At 58.7% G+C, this 21,781-nt stretch overlaps 2 protein-coding genes across 4 annotated transcripts in view; one reads left to right on the top strand and one right to left on the bottom strand.

Annotated features, from left to right (window-relative positions):
* The window catches only part of SETX (senataxin), a 47,014-nt gene extending 28,155 nt beyond the window's left edge, over positions 1 to 18,859 (top strand). For all 3 annotated transcript variants that reach the window (XM_004677870.2, XM_012721427.1, XM_012721426.1), the window contains 14 exons: positions 145 to 377; positions 1,239 to 1,406; positions 1,889 to 2,045; positions 4,039 to 4,140; positions 4,292 to 4,407; positions 5,427 to 5,498; positions 7,050 to 7,199; positions 7,986 to 8,093; positions 9,887 to 10,074; positions 11,696 to 11,788; positions 11,881 to 12,045; positions 15,445 to 15,543; positions 16,369 to 16,456; positions 17,872 to 18,859. In XM_004677870.2, coding sequence (XP_004677927.1) covers positions 145 to 377; positions 1,239 to 1,406; positions 1,889 to 2,045; positions 4,039 to 4,140; positions 4,292 to 4,407; positions 5,427 to 5,498; positions 7,050 to 7,199; positions 7,986 to 8,093; positions 9,887 to 10,074; positions 11,696 to 11,788; positions 11,881 to 12,045; positions 15,445 to 15,543; positions 16,369 to 16,456; positions 17,872 to 18,591 — 2,459 coding nt within the window. In that variant the 3' untranslated portion in view covers positions 18,592 to 18,859. The remainder of the gene's footprint in view (positions 1 to 144; positions 378 to 1,238; positions 1,407 to 1,888; positions 2,046 to 4,038; positions 4,141 to 4,291; positions 4,408 to 5,426; positions 5,499 to 7,049; positions 7,200 to 7,985; positions 8,094 to 9,886; positions 10,075 to 11,695; positions 11,789 to 11,880; positions 12,046 to 15,444; positions 15,544 to 16,368; positions 16,457 to 17,871) is intronic.
* Positions 18,860 to 20,522: 1,663 nt separating this feature from the next.
* The window catches only part of NTNG2 (netrin G2), a 51,294-nt gene continuing 50,035 nt past the window's right edge, over positions 20,523 to 21,781 (bottom strand). Inside the window, exon 7 of the mRNA XM_012721196.1 lies at positions 20,523 to 20,646. Coding sequence (XP_012576650.1) covers positions 20,523 to 20,646 — 124 coding nt within the window. The remainder of the gene's footprint in view (positions 20,647 to 21,781) is intronic.

The following is a 21,781-nucleotide window of genomic DNA, read 5'->3' on the forward strand; positions in this document are numbered from 1 at the left end:
CATTGAGTGACTATTGAGGGAACTGTTGAACTAGCATGTCACACACGAGGCATAAGTTATACGTTGCCTAATCCCAAATAACCTTTTTACTGTATGCCATTTTGCACAAGTAACTGAAGTTGTGTTTCTCCTCCTTGATGATAGTGCGTAATGGGAGGTCTGAGTGCTCCCTTTCCATCCAGACTCAAGATACTCTGCCAGTCGGCTTAAATGAATTGGTGAGGTGCACTGTAATCAGCTCTCTGGTCACCACACAAAGGAAGTTGAAAGCCATGTCTCTGTTGAGTGGTCGCAACCAGTTGGCCAGAGCTGTTCTGAACCCAAACCCCATGGACTTCTGTACAAAAGACCTACTGACCACAACGTCGGAGAGAATTGTGAGTGGCCGCCACAGGCTGACGGGAGTCAGGAAGTTCTGTCAGGGCCTCAGCGTCCCAGGTGCCCGCGCGCCCTGCGGCTACTGCATAAGCAGGCGGGCGGCAAAGACAGGATGGAAAGTGCCTGACACCCACGGGTGAACTGGTGGTGGGAAGCCCCCGGGATTACAAGTGAGATGAAAAAATGCACAAAATGAAGAATGATGTAAAAAATTTAAAATACAAATAAATATTGGGGGGGGGGTGCCTGAGCAGCAGCATGACCATGGCAGGTGACTAAAATGCAGCGGGGGGCAGGCTTAGTGGCGTCGTCTCACATTTGAAAGACTGATGTGGAGGCTTGGCAGGTGTTATTCTGAGTACGAAGATCAAGGCGTCATTTTGTGCGCGCACACATTTCTCACCTGAGAACCGTCCTTAGGGCCTGGAGTGAATGCGGAGGACGGAGGTCGCATTTTGCAGCACTGCGGCCCTCGTGTGCTCTCTGTCTGGCCTCTCTCCGGGGCAGCTAGGGGCTCAGGCCGGGGCTGAGAGTGCGCACTCACTCTGTTGTTGGGGTACAGGAAAGTAGGTCTGGAATGTTTTGCTTTGTGAGGACAGGCTTGTTGAAACAGGATGAGCCATGGGATACACAGAAGGGAACTTAGGGTCATTTTTATAAGATTCACAAGCAAAACACGGTTGTATTTGTGGTGGTCTGCAAGTGACTTCCTAGAAATGAAAGTGGTTCTGTGATGAAAGGTCACTTTGGGGTCCGGTCTGATCCCTGCCGAAGCTTTTATCTGGCACGTAGAGGACGCTCACGCAGGTGTTTTCCACGGGCTGCTCAGGAGCCCGGCTCACTCTGGTATCTTTGTGCAGGTTGCCTACTTACGAGATTTCAACGAGGACCAGAAGAAGGCAATAGAGACCGCCTATGCCATGGTGAAGCACTCCCCTGCCGTTGCCAAGATCTGTCTGATTCATGGCCCACCTGGGACAGGAAAGTCGAAGACCATTGTCGGCCTTCTGTACCGCCTCCTGACAGAGGTAGCGTGCGAGGGCGTGCTGTTCGCGGCGTGCAGGCTTTTTACTGTGGGTGAGACCTCGCCACACGTGCGTATGCCTACGTGTGTGAACACGTACTGGCGCTCCTCCCTGTGTGCATCTTCACGATACTGCCAGGAACTGTGGTGCCTGGAGAGGGGCAAGCTCAGAGAGGAAAGAGCAGAAGATACTCCCGTGGGAAGTGAGGCCTCCGGGAGGAAGGCGGTCTCCTGGCCTCGTCGTGGGCCATGTCTGCAGTGCCTCGAGTGTGCCTGGGCCATGTTGGGGCTGGACTGAGGATTGAGTACAGTAAGCGTGTAGGAAAGTCAGGCTGGGCAGGTAGGGTAAACGTCCATGACAGCCGTTTAGTAGCAGTTTGTAAAGGGTGTTGCTTTTATTTGAACTATCAGGGAGCCTAGCGAGGAGGGAGCTCTAAAGCTCCATAGTAGGGCTCATCAGTACTTTGTGTGTGTGGCCACTTGCAGACCCAGAGGAGGGGACATTTGGATGAGAACTCTAATGCCAAAATCAAACAGAACCGTGTCCTCGTGTGCGCCCCTTCCAACGCGGCTGTTGATGAGCTGATGAAAAAGATCATCCTCGAATTCAAAGAAAAATGTAAAGACAAGAAGAATCCTTTGGGTATGAAAAATCAACTACATGTATTTTTGTTTTCAGTGTCTAATGTGGGTCACTGTAGATGACCCCTGAGCGGCCGGCAGGGTGTGGCCCGCAAGTCTCGTTACTCGGTAGCAGGTATTGCTGCGCACCTGCTTGGTCCCAGGCTCTGTGCCAGGGGGCGTCCGAGAGATGGTCCCCTGAGGAAGAGGGGCTTCGTGCCGGGTGGGTGGGTGTTGTGGCGCAGAGCTGGCCGTCCCACAGTGGGGGTACAGCGCAGGGGTCTCTGACTCCTTAGCGTGAACCTTGACTCTCCGGGGCAGGAGTCGGGAGGCCTTCTGAGGAGGTATTGTCCTCATGAGGAGGTATTGTCCTCACGAGCAGTTAAAAATTAGCCTGGAGATGTAGGGGAAGGGAGGAGATGGGAGATGAGCAGGAACTGTAAACAGGAAGGACCAGAGAGCAGAGGCTCTGGCAGCTCAGTTGAGCCGGGCCTGCGGAGGCCGGGCTGTGCCTGGCTCACCGTAGCATGGCCAGGGCCTCGGTGGTGCCTGGCCTCAGGGGCGCACGCACTCGTACTGACGCTGGGCCAGTGACCAGTCACGGCTGCCGAGCGCTTACTCTCAGGAGTCCTCAGGAGAGCCTGTGAGCTAAGCAGTAAGCAGCCCCGCTAGCTGCAGTTGGAGGAGGATTGAACCGACAGTGGAGCTGTAAACTGCGTCGATGAGGCCCGGTCTTCAATACCCTGACTGATGGGAAGAGCGTCAGCATCACCTGATGCCAGGCATGGGGAGGAGATGTCAAGCACCGCTGACTGGCTGCAGCTCCCGCCGGCCCCCGCCTGGAGTGGCGTGCGCACGGCCGAGCAGAGCCGCCTTCCCGGGCGCAGCCAGCCCGCGTTTCCTTGCAGTTCCCTGACGGTGCGCCTCTTGCCAGCCAGGACTGGCTTCAGCAGCAGAGCAGAGAGACTCCAAACGCAGCAGCTTGCGTTTCTTTGGTCAGAAGCCCCGAGGCAGGTCAGGGTGAGACGGACACCGGTGTTTTCCAAGGCCTGAGAGCAGGCTCCTCGCTGGGTCTCACCGCGTGTGCCTCGCTCCCTGAGAGGAGCTCGGGGTCAGAGAGGGCTGCGCCGGCTGTGGGTGTCTACAATTTCTCTTGCATTCTCACAAACCCTTCATCCTGCGGTTTCAAGGATGTCTTATTCAGGGAGAATTCCAGGTGTTTATGGCGGGGTGGGTTTCCAGTGGATGAATCACACCCACCTCTCTGGTGGAGATGTTAGCGGTTCTGAAACCGTGGGCCAGAGGAGATGGCATCAGATTTGGAAGAATGAGCTGGGCCAGGAGAGACTACGGCCCTCGGCGCGGCCTTGCTCTCTGGCTGAGTGCCGGCGCCCAGAGTTCCAGGCAGGGCCGGCACAGGGCCTGCACTCCCGCAGCGCCCGTGTCAGGCTGGAGTGGCGCTCAGGCAGTGACGCAGGCTGTGGGTGAGCCGTATGCAAAACGTGCCCGCCCAAAGTCACTAGCCAGCGAATGGTATTTCGTTTCTTGAATGCCCACACTCCCGAATTTCCAGCATGCTGTGACCTTCAGGTTCTGCAGTAGCAAGGTGTGATGTGCAGCTTTTCTGAAATACCTTCAGAAAGGAGTTTTCAAGTAAGATTGTGTTTTGGAAATCAGTTGAACATTAATATATAAAAGCCCTTACGTATTTTTGGGCTGTCCTGGACTTCAGGAATTTATTTTCATTGAACTCACCGTGTCCCACATGCCATGGAACAGTCTGCGGAGCACAGTTGGAGAAGCAGCTGTGAACTCGCGGGCTCCTGTTTGCGTGGCGTCGCCAGCTCTTACGAGGCAGAAACGGTCACTCCTTGCGGGCTGCTGTGGAGGCCATCTGAGATGCGCACGAGCCTCTGCCGCCAGGGCCGCGGTGACGGCTCTCGAGCGGCGTCTCTGTGTTAGCATGTTGTTTACGTGTGGGCTTTGTGACTGTCCTCTGTGATTTTTATCAACAGGAAACTGTGGAGATATAAATTTAGTACGTCTGGGCCCAGAAAAGTCTATTAACAACGAGGTCCTGAAGTTCAGCTTGGACAGCCAAGTCAGCCACAGGATGAGTGAGTCCTGCGCGCGCCGCGGCCCTCCCGGCTCCCAGGCGCCAGGGCAGGGTGCGGGGCTGCGGGCAGCTGAGCGTGGAGAGCGGGCTCTCCTCCTGCGCTTGCGTCCGCGTGCTGTTAGAACTAGCTCATGGTTTGTTTTCCTTTTCAGAAAAAGACTTGCCCTCTCATGTTCAGGAGATGCATAGAAGAAAGGACTATCTGGACCTCCAGCTGGATGAGCTCTCCCGGCAGCGCGCCTTGTGCCGGGTGGGCAGGGAGATGCAGGTGAGCTGCTTTTACTCTCCTCAGGCGACCGCATCTTGATGGATGTCTCCAGTGACTCCCGGGTACAGAGCTAGTCGAGCGGGGATTCGGCAGCCTTTCACCGTGGGATAGCGCCACGATGTGCTGCGGTCCGGCCGCAGCACATGGAGGGCGGGGGGGGGGGGCAGCCCGCGCGTCGGTGTGTCAGGTGCCTGCCGCGGGGCGCCAGGGAGGAACACACTTCTCCGAACGGCGCAAGTAAGTAAAGATGGCGACTTTGCAGCCTGAGCGCTGCTGCCGTAGTAAAAGCTGCCGTGGGTGGGTGATGTGTAACGCACGCTGTGCGGCTCCAGTGAGACTGCTGAGGGAAGCAGGTGGGGCGCTGCGCGCTCGGCTGCGTCGCTGCCTGCCCGCCTCTGTTCCCGCCGCACACTGACGGGGCTCCGGGCTCCCGCACCTGGGCGTCTGAGCGCCACTGGCTTCAGCGTGGCTGACCCAGCGGCGCAGGCGACGTCCTGTCTGTCAGCCATCTCTTCTCCGGGACATGATGAGTGCGAGTGTTCTGGGGCGCCAGCAACCCCGCTTAAAAAGCCCAGCGGTTCTCTGAGGTTTCTCTCAGCGCCTGGGCCTCAGTTCAGGGAAGGGCTCTGGCTGGTCACTGGACGCACAGGCAGGCCTGGGCCTTGTTTCTACGCGATGGCTGCCGGGGCTTACCGGACTGCAGGCCGAGGGCGTGCCTGGGCGTGGCTGAGCGCCGCCTGTGACTCCTCTAGAAATGGGGGAGGAGCCGTGAGGCAGGGGAGACTTGGGCCACGGCTGCTGGAGAGAGGCGCTTACCTTCGCTCGGGACCCTGAGGCTGCCGGTGTGTGCGCGGGTGCCACGGCTCGCCTGCACTCTGGGCACGCCAGAGGGAGCCAGGCTTGACTGGGGAGGAGAGCAGAGGGAAAGCGGAGGCTCATCTTGGAAATGTGAGGCGACCGCCGGAAACATTTCAAGTGCCGAGTTTAGTTTTAATGATGGCATTCTAATTTTTTTTCAGAAGCAAGAATTAGATGAAAAAATCGCCAGAGTTTCAAAAGAAAGGCAGGAACTTGCTTCTAAAATTAAAGAGGTAAGTGGTTTAGCTACAGCATTTTCTAGTCTTTCTTTTCTAAATTAGAAAATAGCATAGACGACCTGTGGACCTCACAGTCACATTTAAAAAGTTATTATAAGAAGTTTTAAACAAAATGAAAAGAACTGGTGCAGTGACATTTTTCTACTCAGCATCATGTGCTCTTACCGCCACTGAGCGCTCTGAGAGCGACAGGCTTTACTTTCCTGGCTCTGGTTAGTACCTAGGGAGACGCCTGTTAGCCCCTCCTCCCCACGTCTGTTGATACTATGTCGTAGATAAGGAAAATAGACTTGGGGGTTTCCGTACTAAAAGGAAAGAAGCAAGGAAAGTCGTGTGTCTGGGCTCCAGTGGCGGCTGGGCGCCGGGACGGCCGCTTTTCCGCAGTCCGTGGCCGAGAGCGCGTGTCTGCCTAGAGGGCCCTCTCGGCGCGTGGCCGCCTCACTGCTCTCTCACTAACAGTGCCGGTTAGGGTTTGGGGTGACTGGAGCGTGGATGGGCCCCGTCTGGCCTGGTCGCCAGAGCGCAGTCTGGGGGAGGCCAGGTCGGGAGGCGAGAGCAATACCGGCTGGTGACATCGCGTGCTTTGAGCCGTTTTGCTCTGTGTGGGTTATTAGCCTCCCTGTTGGCCTCACTACAGCTGAATTCAGTGCATATTTCCATGGCAGTTTGCTTGTCAGAGTATGTGGAAAGCCTGTCAGTTACATGTTTAACCGAGCCCAAAGTCAGTCTCCCACATTTATGCTCAGGGGTCAGGTCTTCGCTGCTCATTGCGTTCTTCTGTGGGCCATGGAATCACTTGGCCCAGCAGGTTTCCTGCCTGGGTAGCTGAGGGGAGGGGAACACCCTCCCCACCCCCACCCCCGGCCCCCGTGCTGTGACATGGGGCCCCGAAGCCCCAGAGTTTGTCGCCCGCCCCTGAAGCCTACAGATGCGCTTTGCGATCCCTGTGAGCAGATCAGAAGCAGGGTGAGCCACTTGTGCTTTTCAGGAACAGAGCCAGGCGATGCACGTCCTCCCTGTTAGACGCGCTAATGGTGTGCGTAGTGAGGCGTCCATCCCACCCGGCCCATCGCCATCGAACCTGACCGGGGTGGTTTTCTCACCTGGAAGGACAGGGCTCGTCTGTCTCACAGATTTCTTGTCGGCACAGGCTTTGCAAAGGACAGTGTAGGCTGGAAGACTAGCGGGGGGCGTGTGCGTGCGTACCCCGACCCTGGTTTCACCCCGTGGCTGCCGCAATGCAGATAACCTGTCTGCTGACGCCTACGTCTGCCACAGATAGCTGCCTACCAGAAGCGTAATCTGCTTTGACCAAATCAGTTTTCCTTGATGCGCTTTCATCTTCAGAGCTGAGGCTGCACACAGAGCGGCACTCGTGTGGTGGTTTCTGGTGATAGTGAATGTTCCTGTTGTCTCCTGGGTTCAGGCTCCCATCTAACACTTACAAACACTGCTGTGTCACAGAACAAAGGGTGGGTGCCTGTAGGGAAAGCAGGCCTGTCTTTGAGACTGTGGACTGACTGTGATGAGCCTCGGTCACCTTAGGTTCAAGGACGCCCACAGAAGACGCAGAGCATCATCATCTTGGAGTCCCACGTCATCTGCTGCACGCTGAGCACCAGCGGCGGCTTGCTGCTGGAGTCTGCTTTCCGTGGGCAAGGAGGCGTCCCCTTCAGCTGCGTCATTGTGGACGAGGTCAGTGGCCGTCGGCCGTGCAGCCGTGTGCACTGCTGTCGGGAGCAGGGCTCGGTGAGCTGCGGCTGCTGAGGTGTTGAGACGTGCTGCAGTTCACAGGTGGGGGGTCACTGCCAGCCCACATTGGGGTTTTCATCCGTGGGAAGCAGGACTGTTCCCCACTAAACCCCCAGCCGCCCTGGTGCCTCCTGCTTGCCGCTCTGGCTACCCTGAAGCAGCTAACGTAACTCTGAAAAGCTCTCAGTGACAGTACTTCCAGCTCACCTCCTTGTTCCTGGTTCACTCGTGGAGCAGGCACTCATGGGCACCTACTGTTTGCCTGAGTGTAGAGCCAGAGGCGAGATGAGACAGAGGGTCACTTCGGAGGCCGGAGGTCCAGAGTTCGTCGGGATGAAAGCAGACATCGCAGAATCCCCCTGGAAAGTGTCACTGAACTGAGAGGCAGCTTGAGTGCTGTCACTGGAGAGGCTCGGAGGGGCAGGAAGCACCGGCGTCCTGAGGCACAGCCTGGCAGGGACAGGGACAGGCAGGGGGTGACACGTGGCCTTCCAGCTGGGGCCGACTCCTGGGTGGTAGCTGATTTCCACACACAAGTGTGGTCTTGGGGGTTGAGAGTTTTGTTTCCGTTTTTCTCTGTAACTAGAGGAAACCTTACTCTGGCTATTTGGTTCAGAAGATGGAGGTGACACTCCTGAATGGTTAGAACTTCCATGAGTTAGAGCAATGTATGTGGGTAAGCAAATAGCAGCAGGAGTTAAGGGTATTTCTCTGTCCTTTCTTACCAAGGCGGGGCAGTCTTGCGAAGTTGAGACCCTCACTCCACTCATCCATCGTTGCAACAAGCTCATCCTCGTGGGAGACCCCAAACAGCTGCCCCCCACGGTCATCTCCATGGTACGTCCCTCCGGTCACAGCGCTTACAAGTAGAAAGGGTTTTTGTTTGTTTTCCTGGGGAACAAGGAGGGATCTTGGTTAGAGCCTAACGTGTTACTTGGTCAGAAAAGAAGGCCCGGCCGAGGAGAGAGGCCTGTGTGTGCGGCGCTCAGCGTCGGCGGAGGTGTCGGCAAGGCCCTGGCGCCAGGCGCTTGCTGGGGGAAGGCGGGGCGCTGGCAAGGGCTGTCCTGATGTCCTTTACTAAGGTAGACGTGAAAACACCACCCCCGGATCGCATTCAAGTACGTGCGTATTTGAGGAGAGCGTGGGAGACACTGTTGACAGACCGCTTCCAGGGCCAGAGGCCCGCACCCGCGCGCAGGGAAGTGCCGCAGCTCTGCGAGCATGAAGGGGAAGGAGACAGCCTCTGTGGGCTCCGGGCTCCGTCGGGCGCGTCCCCCTGTAGTTCCAAAATGGCACTAACGGCCGCTCCTACGCGTGTACCCCAGAATTAGCGGTCGGGAGATGTTTGGGTCCTCTGAATCGAGCGACACCATGGTTTGGAAAATGTAATCAGAGCTTGGCTCTCACTAACACCCAGGCTTGTGCAGGAGTGGCGTTGGCCTGGGGACAGCCTGGGGGCGGGCCATTTCGGGACACTTGTGTCCGGCATGGCGTGACTTCACGTGCTTGTGGTCATTCTTTGAGATGACCCGCACGGCCGCGCGCTCCTGGGTGGTGCGCCGTAGCGTCCTCTGGGTGGCGCCTGAAGCCACGTGTTGGTTTGTGCTGGAAACGGGGTGCTCTCCTGATCGTGCCCACGGGAGCTTCTGAAGGGCAGACGGTTGTACTCTTGCAAGAATACGGTTTGCGGGAAGTGAGCGGCAGCTCCCCGGAGGGCCTCGCAGTTTGCAGAAAGGGGCCGTTGAAGGACCTCAGTTCTGCTGCCAGGCTGGGTGTTCCTTAAGAACCTCGAAAATGAAAAGAAATCTGTTTCTGTTATTATAAAAATAATACAAAGTTACCAAGGAAAATCCAAAAAATCTCAAAGGTGCTTTCCTCAGCACGCTTTCCTGCCTGTTCTCGGGATTGTGAAGTGAGCAGTTGGGGAACACGGGGTGCGTAGCACCCTCACACCCCAACCTTATTTTTATTTTACTGGTTCACACCAGCACGTGTGTCACGTGACTCACGGTGGCCGTCCTTTCTGGCCTGGCTGCTGCCTCTGGGCCCGCAGTGCCGGCAGGCCGTGCCTCGCCTGCCCGTGGCGTGCAGCCCCGGAGCCTCGCCACCTGTCACCACTTCTTCCACCTTTCAGCCCTGCAGCCACCCTCCTGTGGGGCGCAGGCCGGCCTCACTTCCCACAGCCTTAGAGCCACACCGTGGCCCAGAGCGGGGGGCACTTTCCAGACGGCGACGCTTCTGCAGCCGAGACCAAAGGCCCGAACTTGAAGTTAAATGCTCAACGTGAGCCGCTGGTCAGCAGAGGCTGTCTCAAGGGCGCGGTGTCTGTGGGGGAGCTTCTCGAGGAGAGGTGTAAAGTCGCTTACACATCTGCTGCTTTTAACACTGGTTCTGTCCCTGCCCTCACGCAGCGTTCGCCAGCGCGCGTGGGCTTCCTGAGGAGAATCCCCTGAGCTGTTAGTCAGGCTGCGGGGCTCTCAGGCTCTCTGGAGATGCCTTTCTCTGCATCTGGGGCATCAGTGATCTCGTGTCACCCGACTTCCCACGTGCGTGTTCGAGCCCTGAAAGGGCTTCCGAAGAGTGGGGCGAGCGTGAACACGCCCCGCAGACGGCTCTGTTCGGCCCCGCAGAAAGCGCAGGAGTATGGCTACGACCAGTCGATGATGGCGCGCTTCTGCAAGCTGCTGGGCGAGAACGTGGAGCACGACGTGATCAGCAGGCTGCCCATCGTGCAGCTCACCACCCAGTACCGGATGCATCCTGACATCTGCCTCTTCCCCTCCAACTACGTGTACAACAGGAGCCTGAAGACCAACAGGTGGGCGGCCCGCCCGCAGGGCTCCGCGCTGCTTCGGCGGAGAATCGTGTCGCTGCGCGCTCGTGTCTGAGTGGAAGGCCTGGCTGTCGTCCGCACTGTCGAGAGGCGCACTGCTCGCGGCAGCTCGGGCCAGCGGGGAGGGCGGCCGGTGCCCACGCCTGCCCTGGCAGGGAGGGGCGCTGGCAGCATCCGCCACTGTCGGGGCTGTGCTGCGTCCTTTCCTTTTCTTCTCTTGAAGTTTTTGGGGGGTCAGTCATGCCGTACTTGGCGCGTGTCCTCACAGCCCAGCACTAAATGCCAACCGGGCTTGGCCCTGCTTAGCTGCTGCTTTTTTTTTTTTTTTAGTTAATTTATGCTTTCTCTTTACAGCAAGGCTTGCTTCCTCCCGCCCCGCCTCGCCGGTGATCGCTACAGCCCTCCACGCCCCTCCCCCCTCCTCCCGAGCCCTCTCTGGCCCTCCCTGTAGGATAGCTCTGCTTTAGGGTGGTCTGTTTTTGTTTTATTTTGTTGTGTTTTGTACTGTAATAACAATACAATTTTTCCCTATGGGAAAAAAAATCCCCTTATTTGGTTTTCTTAATTGCTCCTGTAAGTGAAACCATTCAGTATTTCTCTTTCCTTCTGAGTTGTTTCTCTGAGCATGATCCCTTCCAGCGGCAGCCATGTTGCTGCACATGGCATGAGGTTGGCTTTTTGTGTTTATGTACTGCATTTTTTTTTAAAGATTTATTTTTATGCTTAAAGAACTGGGGTGGAGGCCAGAGGTGTGGTGGGTGAGAGGATTCCCAGAGACAGAGTGGGGAGCAGGACAGGCCATTGGACGAAGTCCACTGCTGTGGACGAGACAAGCGAGGTCTGCTGGGCCCTGTGGGTCCCTCCCTGGCCAGGGGTCAGGCTTGTAAAGTGGGCTGTGGCTAGCTTCATAGTGCTGCACTGCAACCTGTTGCACCGCCAGAGGGCCTATCCCACATCGTCTCGAGCCGGCCGTCTGCTTTTGGGCGTTTGGGTCGTTTCCAGGCCTTCCCTACCGTAAATCGTGCTGCCGTAACCATGGGGGCCATGTCTCCTTTCCAGTGAATGTCTCCGTGCCCTTTGTGTGGATCCCTTGGAGTGGGTTGCTGGCCTGTGGCAGCTCCATTGGTGGCTGTCTGAGGAATCCTGTACAGCTTTCCAGAGTGGCTGGGCAGTTCGCACCCCACCAGCAATGTAGGAGAGTTCCTTTTCACCAGCATTTGTTGCTGTTCATTTTTTGATCTGGGCCATTCTCACTGGTGGGAGGCGGTAGCTCCTTGTGGCCTGCTTAGCTTCTGTGACCAGATGCTGCCGGCAATTCCCGGCGGGGTAGCTGTGGTCACTGTCATCAGGCCCTGCCCCTGGCTTCTCGCGGTTGCTTATCATCAGCAACCCTCCTGTCATGGGTCATACTTTAATCCATAGGTCATTCTCCCTAGCACTAGAGTAGGGTTAAAATTGCTTTGTACCTTTCGCTACAACATTTTTAAAAGGGTCTTTCCTTCCCCCTTAACTTCCCCAGCACCTGCCCTGCAAAAATGTGGCATAAATTGAAACAACCAGCAAGCTCTTACAACTTGTGTGCTGAATGGTGGCTGCTTTTTTGCAGAGTGACTGAGACCAATCGGTGTTCGTCAGACTGGCCGTTCCAGCCTTACCTCGTGTTTGATGTGGGAGACGGCTCAGAAAGACGGGACAACGAGTATGTTTTCCGGTGACCATCGGGGTGGAACTCGAGTGGCCACTGGATGTGACTGGCTTTGATGTGTTGTTCTTTTTCTCCATCTTACTTAGCTCATATGTCAATATTCAAGAAATAAAACTGGTGATGGAAATAATTAAACTTATTAAAGAGAAAAGGAAGGACGTTACTTTCCGGAACATTGGCATCATCACCCATTACAAGGCCCAGAAGACCATGATTCAGAAGGATTTGGACAAAGAGTTTGACAGAAAAGGGTGAGGAATCTGTCTTTTTACATATTTTATCTGTGTAATAGTCACTATAGGAATATCGGTTGTTCCTCATTCCATTGTCAGGAAATAATTCCTACCTGTGACTGATGAGTAATTTACAATTCATTTCCATCTAATTGTCTAGTATCAGTACTCTGAGAATCAGTATTAAGTTGTATTAAGTTCTCTAAACATAGCCTTAACAATGTGTTTCTTTTTTTTTTTTAAAAGATTTATTTATTTATGCACACAGAGCTGGGGTACAGGCCAGAGGTGCAGGGGTGGTGAGAGGATTCACCAGAGACAGGGTGGGGAGCAGAACAGGCCGACTGACGAAATCCACTGCGGAGGGGAGCAGCAGGTGGTCAGGAGAGGTCTGCCGCGCCCTGTGGTCACCTCCGGGGCGGGGATCGAACTCATGCGGAAGTGGCTTTTGCTGCACTTTAACCCACCGCGCCACCAGGGAGAGCCAGCCTTAAAAATGTTTCAACCAGTGAAATGACTACTCAGATGTGAGCAAGAGCTAAGTGTTCATTTACAACTATATCACTATTAAGAAACCTGTACCAGGTTAACAGTTCTTTGGTAAGAAATGGCCTCTTATGAATGGGGAGAGAGCACCTAACTTGAGCTCTCTTGTTCGGTTCATGTAATAATACATTTCTGGCTTACGGACCTCAATTGGGGGTGGGGGGAGCGGGGCGCGGGCACTTTTCTAATGAAATTGCTTCAGTCCTAGGAGAAAACCTCATGAGCCTTGGTTTCTTGTATATATATTTTTTCTCTTCATAATTTCTCTGAAGTTTTTAAAGATTTATTTATTTATGCAAAAAAAAAAACCAAAAAAAAAACCCTGGGGTACAGGCCAGAGATTCTGGTGGGGGTGTTGAGAGGGTTCACCAGAGACAGAGTGGGGAGCAAAACAGGCAGACTGATAGCTGAGGGGAGGAGTGGGGAGACAGGAGGGGCCCGCTGCGCCGTGGCGGTCGCTCCCTGGCGGGGAGCACACGCCTGCTGCCGTGGCTGCAGAGAGCTTCAGAGCGCGGTGCTTTCACGAACCCTTGCGCCACGAGGGGGCCCTGAAGTGATTTTTTTTTTTTTGCATCTTAATTTTTTACCTTTGACCTCATATTGCATCCTCATTTTTTCAGAGCTTCGGCTTTTCCTGCATTTCCATTTGGTTTGAGTCTGGGTACATGTCAGCTGCCGGTCAGGCCTCATCAGGGTGCCTGCCTGGACCGTGTTCTCATACCAGGCTCTGGGTTCTCTTGCACGCTCATGGGTTTTGGGGAAATTCAGCTCCTTGTTGGTTGTGCAACTGAAGTTCTTGTGCCCTTTCTTGCCGTTGCATGGGGCTGGCTGCTGCCCTCGGAGGCCCCGAGAGCCTTGTCGCAGCCCTCAGAGGCAGCTTGCCGCACAAGCACCGGCTTCTTCAAAGTGAGGAGTCTGTATTTTTAGCCCTAACTCTTCCCAAGCGCTTCCAAAAACTCAACGAAGACTAAAGACTTGGTCACTACTTTCGTGAGACCAATGTCACCTGCTGCCAAAGCAGTGGTGAGACAGTGCAGGAGAACTGCAGCGTCCTCTGGAGCAGACGCAGAGTCCTCAGCACAGCAGTGGCCACTGGGCGCGCAGCTTACCACTGAAAGGCTTCACACCCTCACTGGATGGGGCCGTCTCAGGGACGCAGCGTTGGTTCAACACACAAAAATCAACGTGACACTTCACACTGAGGATAAAAGAGGAGAATTGCACACGATCATCTGAATAGATGCGGAAGAGGCATTTGACTGAACCCAGCAGACGTCAGTGAGAAAGACATTCAACCAACGAGGCCTGGAAGGGAACTTCCCCGACCACTCAAAGGCGTCCGTGAAAAATCCAGAGCGATGCTCATACTTGCAAGACTGAAAACCTCCCCGCCTCAGACGAGGGAGGCTGCCTGGCTGCGGTCCCCAGCAAGCAGAGGGGACTGAGAAAAGCAGCAAAGCTCTTTGCGCAACTGGGTGGCCTTATGTGTAGAATTCACAGCCTCTCCGTCCGATGAGGGAGCTCGGCGGAGTCTCAGGATCGGAGGTGAATCCCCAAAACACTGTGTTTCGGTACGTGGCAGTGAGCAGTCTGGAAAAGAAATTGAAGAAAAAATTATCTTTACAGTAACAACAAAGGAACAGCATGTTCATGAGTGGCCTGACCGGAGGAAGCGCGGGGCTCGTGCGCTGGATCACACCGGGAGGGCTGACGGCGGCCTCGTGCGTGGGAGGACCCCCGCTCTCCACTCAGGCCTGCGGCTGCCCTGTGGGAGCGGACGAACCCCCAGGGCACAGCGAGCCGCGCATAGCTTGAGGCCGCCCTTCGCTGGCGCCCGCACCGCTCTCACGCCCGGCAGGGTGCTCTGCCAGGGGCTCGGCAGCGGGCTGTGGGCGGGAGCGGCCGGCCGGTGTCTGCGGCAGGGCCCCGACCGGAGGACTGTCTGCAGACAGAGGGCTCGTCGGGCCGTCTGTGCCGCACGCGACAGCCAGCCTCAGAGCAGCACAGACCTGAGGAAGGCCGAAGCCTGTGTGGACGCAGTGCGCCGGTGTCCGGCGGGACTCCCGGGCCGGGGTGGCCAAAGGGAAAGCAGGTGACCAGGACTTTGTGATGGCTAGCCATTCTTTTTGCCGAGGACACCAACAAGGGTGGGAAAGACCAGTTGCAGAGTGGGAGAGAACTCGTGCCAGTCGGGTATGTGAGCCTGAGGAGGCACACGTTCACCTCAGTGTGCCAGGGATGAGCCGTGCAACTCTTAATGGACAGGGGTCTGAGCGGCAGCTCTCGGAGTAGTGGCCAGCAGCACCCGGGGAGCCGCTCGACAGCCTTCGCCGGCAGGGAGCCGGTGCAGGAGCCAGCGGCGGTACCCGTGGGCTGGCGTGGCGTAAGCCGTGCCCTCGGGGAGCGTGGGCGCGCAGGCCTCAGAGCTGAACGCGACAGCTCCACAACACCTCAGGTGCGGGCCTGCGCGCAGAAAGCGCCCCAGCACAGCGCGTGCGGGGGTGTTCGCGTGCTGACTCGCCCGGAGCGCGACGGCCCGCGTGCCCTCGGCCGAGGGGAGGGCCCAGGCTCTGCCGTGCGCGCAGACGCAGTGCTGGAAGGGCTCGGCGCCGCCTCGTGCAGCAGCAGAAGCCAGACCCAGACAGCCACGTGCTTCATGTCCGGTTCCAGTGTAGAAACGTCCATGGAGACAAAGTCTGTGGGTGGGGAGAGGGGTATGGCGAGCTGGCTCGGGCCTCCGCTGACAGAAATGCGCAGCCATGCAGGGGGCGCCGCCTGTGGCTGTGCCTCACGCACTCCTGGAACCGCTTTGCAGGCGCGTGTGGTGACGTGCTTGCGCCTTCCAGTGAGCGTGTTCTCTGTTGTGACTAGGCCGGCAGAGGTGGACACCGTGGATGCATTCCAGGGGCGCCAGAAGGACTGTGTCATTGTCACGTGTGTGAGAGCGAATACTCTGCAGGGTTCCATTGGGTGAGTGACTGTCGTGACTTTCTTGTTTAAACCAGGGTTAGAGCAGTTGCGGGCGCTGTGCAGGAGCACCCTGTTAAAACACGTGCTCACCGGGTTTCCTGCCACGCTACGAGTCAGTACGAGGGGGCCGCCAGGCGCCTCGGACAGCAGCCACGTCCCAGTGTGGAGTGGCCCTTTTGTTTGATTAGTGAGAGAAACCCCCGAGCAGATGCGTGCAGGAGCACACTGCCCGGATGGGGTGGCCCAGAGTCGCCTTCCTCTGGCGAGCGTGTGGCCCCTCGCTGCTGTCCCTGAACTCCCAGGTGCCAAGTGCTGAGGTGGGCGGGGTAGGCCCTGCGGCGCTCACGTGATTACTTTTCCCTCCCATGAGCAGCAGCGGGGATTTACCGACTGTGACTGCTCGTAAGGGACGCGGCTGGTGCCGCCCTACCAGGGGTCGCTGCGCCTGAGGTGGAGGCCGGTCACCTCAGGTGCCCAACTGACTGGAAAGTTCAGTCACACACCAGTGCTGTCACTTCCCGGCTCCTCACATCGGCATGTGCAGACTCGGGCCCTGGCTCTGCAGTATTCAGATAATCTAAAATACTTCTGGAAGGGAGAACCATTGACCCAACTTAAAAGTCATAGCACTGGAGCACAGCGCCAGTATGCCCGCACCCGCGGGGGAGACCGGCGGTGGCTGCGCCCCCAAAGGGGAGCGCGGATGGATTCCCTGCGGTGCCTTGCGGGGGGCAGCGTCTCGGTGCTGGGACATCAGAGCAGCTGCCTCTCTGCTGCGTGTCTCTTATGTAAGCATTCTGTAGAAGTAATTTTTTTTTGGCCTAGGTTTCTGGCAAGTTTGCAGAGACTGAATGTCACCATCACGCGAGCCAAGTACAGCCTCTTCATCCTTGGACACCTCAGGACCCTGATGGTGAGGACAGCCCTGGGCCTGGGGCCGGGAAGTGCCCGCGGTTACCGAGGCCGGGCCGAGGCTTCGTTTTATTTTCCATCAGGATACTGAGCCTCTTCCCCCTGGAGGGGCGGGCCTCTGCAGCAGCCTCTTCCTGGGAGCCCCTGCACGGGCCCTGGGGCACCCTCCATGTGGGCACGCGGGGCATTTCAGAGGGTGCGTGCACGTGTGGGAGGTGCTGGTGCGGCCGTGGGGGGAAGAGGAGCGCACAGAGGCGCCTCCAGAGGGTGAGTTGACACCGTTAGGACACACAGGGCAGTGACAGGCGGGTGGCGCAGGGCCAGCGTCTGTTGGCCGCAGATGCGCGAGGGGCCGAGGGGCCGGCTCCCAGGGCTCTGAAGGCTCTGTGCTGCCCTGGCGCCAGCAGAGGGCGCTTGAGCACAGTCTGGCCGGTCGCGGCTCCTGGCCCGGCCTCTCACTGTGACTGGATCCTTGAAAGAATCTTGAAACGCTGCACGCGCCCGTTTTCAAATTGCTCCTGAATTTTTTTTTATACATTTAAGTATTGCTAAGTATTTCTTATTCTAAAGTAGTATAATATCCACATTTATTTTTTTAAATTCCTGCTCTTTGAAATTTATTCCCATTCATGTTTGGTGGCGTAGTACATTTTTCTAGTCAAAGTTCCTGTTCACCTCACTATTAAGCTTCTTTGCCTCAAAAATCATGTTAAATTGAAAGCTAAAATGCTCTCAGGGGCCCCTGAGCGCCTGTGTGGGCGGCGCGGCCCTTCCTGCAGCCCTGTAGGAGCCTCGGCATAAGGCGCCTCCCGGTGTTTTCCTGAGAGCTGAGTAAGGCTGTTGTTAACGCGGTGTCAGGAGCGCTGTTACTACAGCGATTGTGCAAGATTCAGCACAGCTGACTACGCATAGGATTTAAGCCAGAAATAGAAACTGTCGAGTGACCTCTTAGCGCCTTCACAGGCCGGAGGGTTCCCTGGGGCATGGGGTCCGCGTCAGGGCTAGTATCTTCCTGGATGATGACAGCTTAGCCCTTTGGGGTTTGGGGCCCTGGGGCAGTGGATGAACGCTGGGACCCCTTTGCTGCACTCAGAGTCGGGCCCCTGCTCGGTGTCAGCCGCGGGCCTGCGCTCTCGGGGGACGCGCAGCCTGCCCTCCTCACGCAGGTCGCGGTACGCGGCCCTCAGTCCATCCTGTCAGCACCCACGGGCGATGCGGCAGATGGCAGGTCCGGGTGCCGCTGCCACCAGGAGCCCGGGGCCTTGGGGTTCTTGCCGCCGGGGCTTCGCTCACCTGCTCTCTGAGCCGCCTCGAGTCTCCCCGGAAAGTGTGCTGCTTCCTTGCTCACAAACGAGAGCCAGGTGCGTGCTGCCCAGTCTCGGGTGCTGCTTGGGTGAACTGCGCCTTCTGTTCCAGGAAAACCAGCACTGGAATCACCTGATCCAGGACGCTCAGAAGCGGGGCGCCATCATCAAGACCTGTGACAGGAACTATAAACACGACGCCACGAAGATCCTGAAACTGAAGCCCACTCTGCAGCGGAGTCTGACTCACCCTCCTGCCGTGGCCCCCGAGGCGTGCAGACCCCCCGGCGGCCTGCCGGGCAGCAGGCCGGACACGTCGCCCTCTGCGTCTTCCCTGTACCACACCCCTCCCGACGCCAGGGAGTCCGCCGTTCCTGCGAAGGACACTGGGAAGTCCCCTGCGCAGGACCAACTCCGGGACCCGCGCCTGCTCCGGCGGATGGGCCTGGCCCCCGAGGCGCATCTCAGGGACCCGCAGCCCCCGAGCCCCCAGCACCCTGCAGCGACGCCGCCGTGCGGGGAGCCCGGCTTCCCGGGGAGCCCCCAGGACCTGGGCAGTGCTGTGCCGCATTCCACCATCAGAGGGGCCTCTCTGGGCAGCCACCAGCCTCAGGCGCAGAGCGAGCCCCTGGCTGCCGGCCCGGAGGCCGCCTCCAGCAAAAGGAAGTGCGAGCAGGGCGGGGAGCTGAGCCACAGGCGGGAGGCCAGGGCGCTCAGTGACGGGGACCAGGACACTCGCCGCGCCGCGAGCCCTCCCGTGGCCTGGGGCTCGGGCTGGGACCCCCGCAGGGCAGAGGACGAAGGCAGCTCAAAGAAAAGGAAGCTGTTGTAGGGGAGCCGGGCGCTGTGGACAAGACGGACACTGGCTCGTGGACTGTCCGGACGAGGGTGGTTTTTTTTTTTTTTTTTTGGTTTTTTTGGGGCCTCGAAGGGGACATGTGTACTGTTGGAAATGGGGTGACACACACGCCGTACCCTGGTGTGCTGGCCGTGGCGCCCCAGGCACCCAGGCCTGACTGCTCCTCACCTGCAGAACGGGCACGGAGCGCTGTGCGGTGGAGCGCACCTCCGTGGGCGGGGGTGGGCGAAGCCAGCTAGGGCCTGGGTCTGGTCGGCGCTTCTCCTTCCCACGTAGAAGACGGTTTTCGACAGAACAAGCTTTATGTCAAGGCACGGTGTGAGCAGAGGGCCTCCAGCCGGCGTGGGCGGGCAGCAGCGGCCAGCTCGCCCGCACAGCCGACGCGCCGCGAGCGGCAGGGCGCCGTGCAGGGCTACGCTGCAGCTCCGTCGCGGGCGGGCTGCGCCCAGAAAGCCGGGCGCCCCGAGCCTGGCAGGCGCCACTACCTCCGTGCCGGGCGTCCTCGCCGGCTGCGGCCCACAGGCGCCCCTTTCTCCCGGTGCCGCTGGCAGGGGCTGGGCCTTGGCCCCAGGGTGAGCCAGTGCCGGCCAGGGGAGCCCCAGCCCCTGCGTCCCAGGAATCTCATGTCACGCCCAGTTGCGTCCCCGCTGGCTCACCAAGGCGGGGTGCAGTGCGGTGCGCCCCGAACCTCTCGGCGCCTGACGGGGCAGGACACGCGCCTGGGGCGTTGCCCCTCGAGGCTCAGCCTCGCCGTTAGACACAAACCAGCGCTGCAGCTCTGCCCCGTCGGCCCGCTGCCGGCTGGCGACGGCGTTTCCATCCAGCCGCCGGGGCCAGCGTGGCCTCTACCGCCTGCTGCCGCGCCCCGGCTGCGGCGAGAACGGCCCGTGGCCGCCGATGATCCTCAGCACGCGCGCGTGCGTCTCTGTATATAATTTGCCTCGGCTTTACCGCGCATGGTTTATTCAGTTACGTGTTCTCAAGGATCATCAGGAGCACATTTGGTGATTACATGTGAATAACCTCCTGTAAATGAATTTTATAACAAAAATGTACTAAACTATTTTCTAAAGTTAAGTTTTTGCAGATTATTTTTCTGCAGTGGCTTCCACACTTCTGCGTTCTGAATTCGTAGTTGGGGTTTGGCAGACGGTACCCTGTTGTCTTTGTTAAAACCTAAACTTTAAGGGGAGCTGCAGAAGCAGAAGTCAGCTTAGGAGTTGGGGGGTCGGGACCGAGTGGGCGGAGCTGGGGCCACATGTGCCAGAGACCCCAGCTTAGGCCACAGTGCCTGCCCCTCCCCCAGCCCGCCTTGCTCACAGGAGCGCCCCAGGTGGCTGAGACCGGGTGGCGGCAGTGAGCGCTGCCGGGCAGGGCCTCCAGAGGCCAGGCAGCAGTGCCCCAACTGGGCACTGCTTTGGGGGTGCAGACACGGGTGACCCTGGGGGGGGTGTCAGGCGTCTGGGGTGTCACCCACGCGGCTGCCCTCTGGGGTTTGCTGCGGCAGCCCCCGCCGGCCAGCGCCCCGCCTGGCCTCGAGCTCACAGAGTGGTCAGGCAAGAGGCTGCCCCTGGCCGCGGCGTAATTACCAGTGCCGCGCGACGCCGAGGGCAGGCTTTGTCGCCGGCGCCCTCTGAAGCGCCAGGACCGAGCTGGGGGCCCTGGCCTCACTTGCTGGAATGTAGCAACAGGCTGTGGGGTGGCGGAGGGGGTGCCAGGAGGCCTGCACCCTGATTGAAGCAGCAGTGCTGCTCTTAAGATGGCACTGCCAGCCCGGGGCACACCTTGGCGTTGCCTGGGGAGCTCCTCGGGATCCCTGCCTAGAAGCCTGACTAGCCTGGGGCTCAAAAACTGCTGCCTCAACTCTCCGTTCTCCCCAGCCCACCTGGCACCGGAGACCTGGCTCACACAGGGGTCCCGAAACCCGGGGGCTGGTGCCTGCCAGTGTCCCGTCGGCCTTGCTTGGGCATCGTGACCTGGACAGGCGTGGTCACCTGAGAAGCCAGCTTGGCCACCCTGCTTCCTATCCTGCAAAGCAAGGCCGGGGAAGGGGAACCTGACATGGGGCACCAGGGGCAGGCGAGAGGGGGCGGGGAGGGTGGCCACTGGGCCAAGAAGGCAGTCTACTGGGGGGACCCCCAGGGACACACCCCAGTGGCACCCAGGCCTTTGAGGAAGCACATGGCAGGGCTACAGCTCCAAGCTCTGCCAGCGAGCAAGTCCTGGCTGCACCCCACGCTCCTGCAAGCCCCGGAGGGGGTGGAGGTGGTCAGCCTCTTTCTTGGGCGCACATCTGGGCGTAAAAAGTCACCTCAATAAAGCCAGGCCACTTGCAGTACTATGTAGCCACTCCTGGACAGCACTCTCCCCTGGGTGGGTGGACCCTCCCGGGCAGCAGCCCAGGGGCTTCGGGGGATTTCCTCAGACACACCCGAGGTCTAGAAACCAGGGTATAGGCGCCTGCCCCGGTGGGTGACGATTGGCCCTACATGTGCGTGGCCCGCCAAGCGGCTTCATTTGGAACCTCCGTCCCCACCTGTCCAGGGTGTGGGTGCCCTCGTCCACCCACGGCGGCCTGGTAAGCGGGTGCAGCCTGAGGGGCACGTGCTGGAGTCCACACACTTGCAGGCAGCAGGGCTTCAGGCCAGCTCTGGGTGAGCCAGGCGCCTGGCCCCCAGCCCCGGCCCTGCTCCCCAGCCTCAGGAAGGAGGTCCAGCTGGAGGGGAGCAGTGCGGGCCCCCTCCCCAGGCCCAGGCCAAGACTCAGTGACCTGGGGCCCTGAAAGGCCCTCTCGTGGCCGCGCCCGCAGGACCCGCAGGGTGGGACAGGCCACACCTGCAGACACGGGTGGTGCTCTCTGGCCGCAGGGCGCAGATGCCTGCCTGTAGTGAGAGCAGCAGACGCACCTCACCCACCCCCCAACACAACCTTTGAAAGCAACACTCACGGTGTCGGGCTGCACAGACCCCCGACCATGACCACAGACCCCCGACCACGACCACGTGGGCCCCCCCAAGGCTGCCGGCGGGCTGGGCGGGAGCTGCGACTCCAGCGCGCGCGCGGTGGCGTCGGGCGGGACCGAGGGCCCCCAGGTGGGGAGCGTCATGTTAATGGCCCCGCAGGTCCCCGGGACGCTCGCCCTAGCTCGCGCGGGGCTCCACTC

Source organism: Condylura cristata, unplaced genomic scaffold, assembly GCF_000260355.1.
Source record: "Condylura cristata isolate star-nosed mole 26May11 unplaced genomic scaffold, ConCri1.0 scaffold00006, whole genome shotgun sequence".
NCBI lineage: Eukaryota > Metazoa > Chordata > Mammalia > Eulipotyphla > Talpidae > Condylura > Condylura cristata.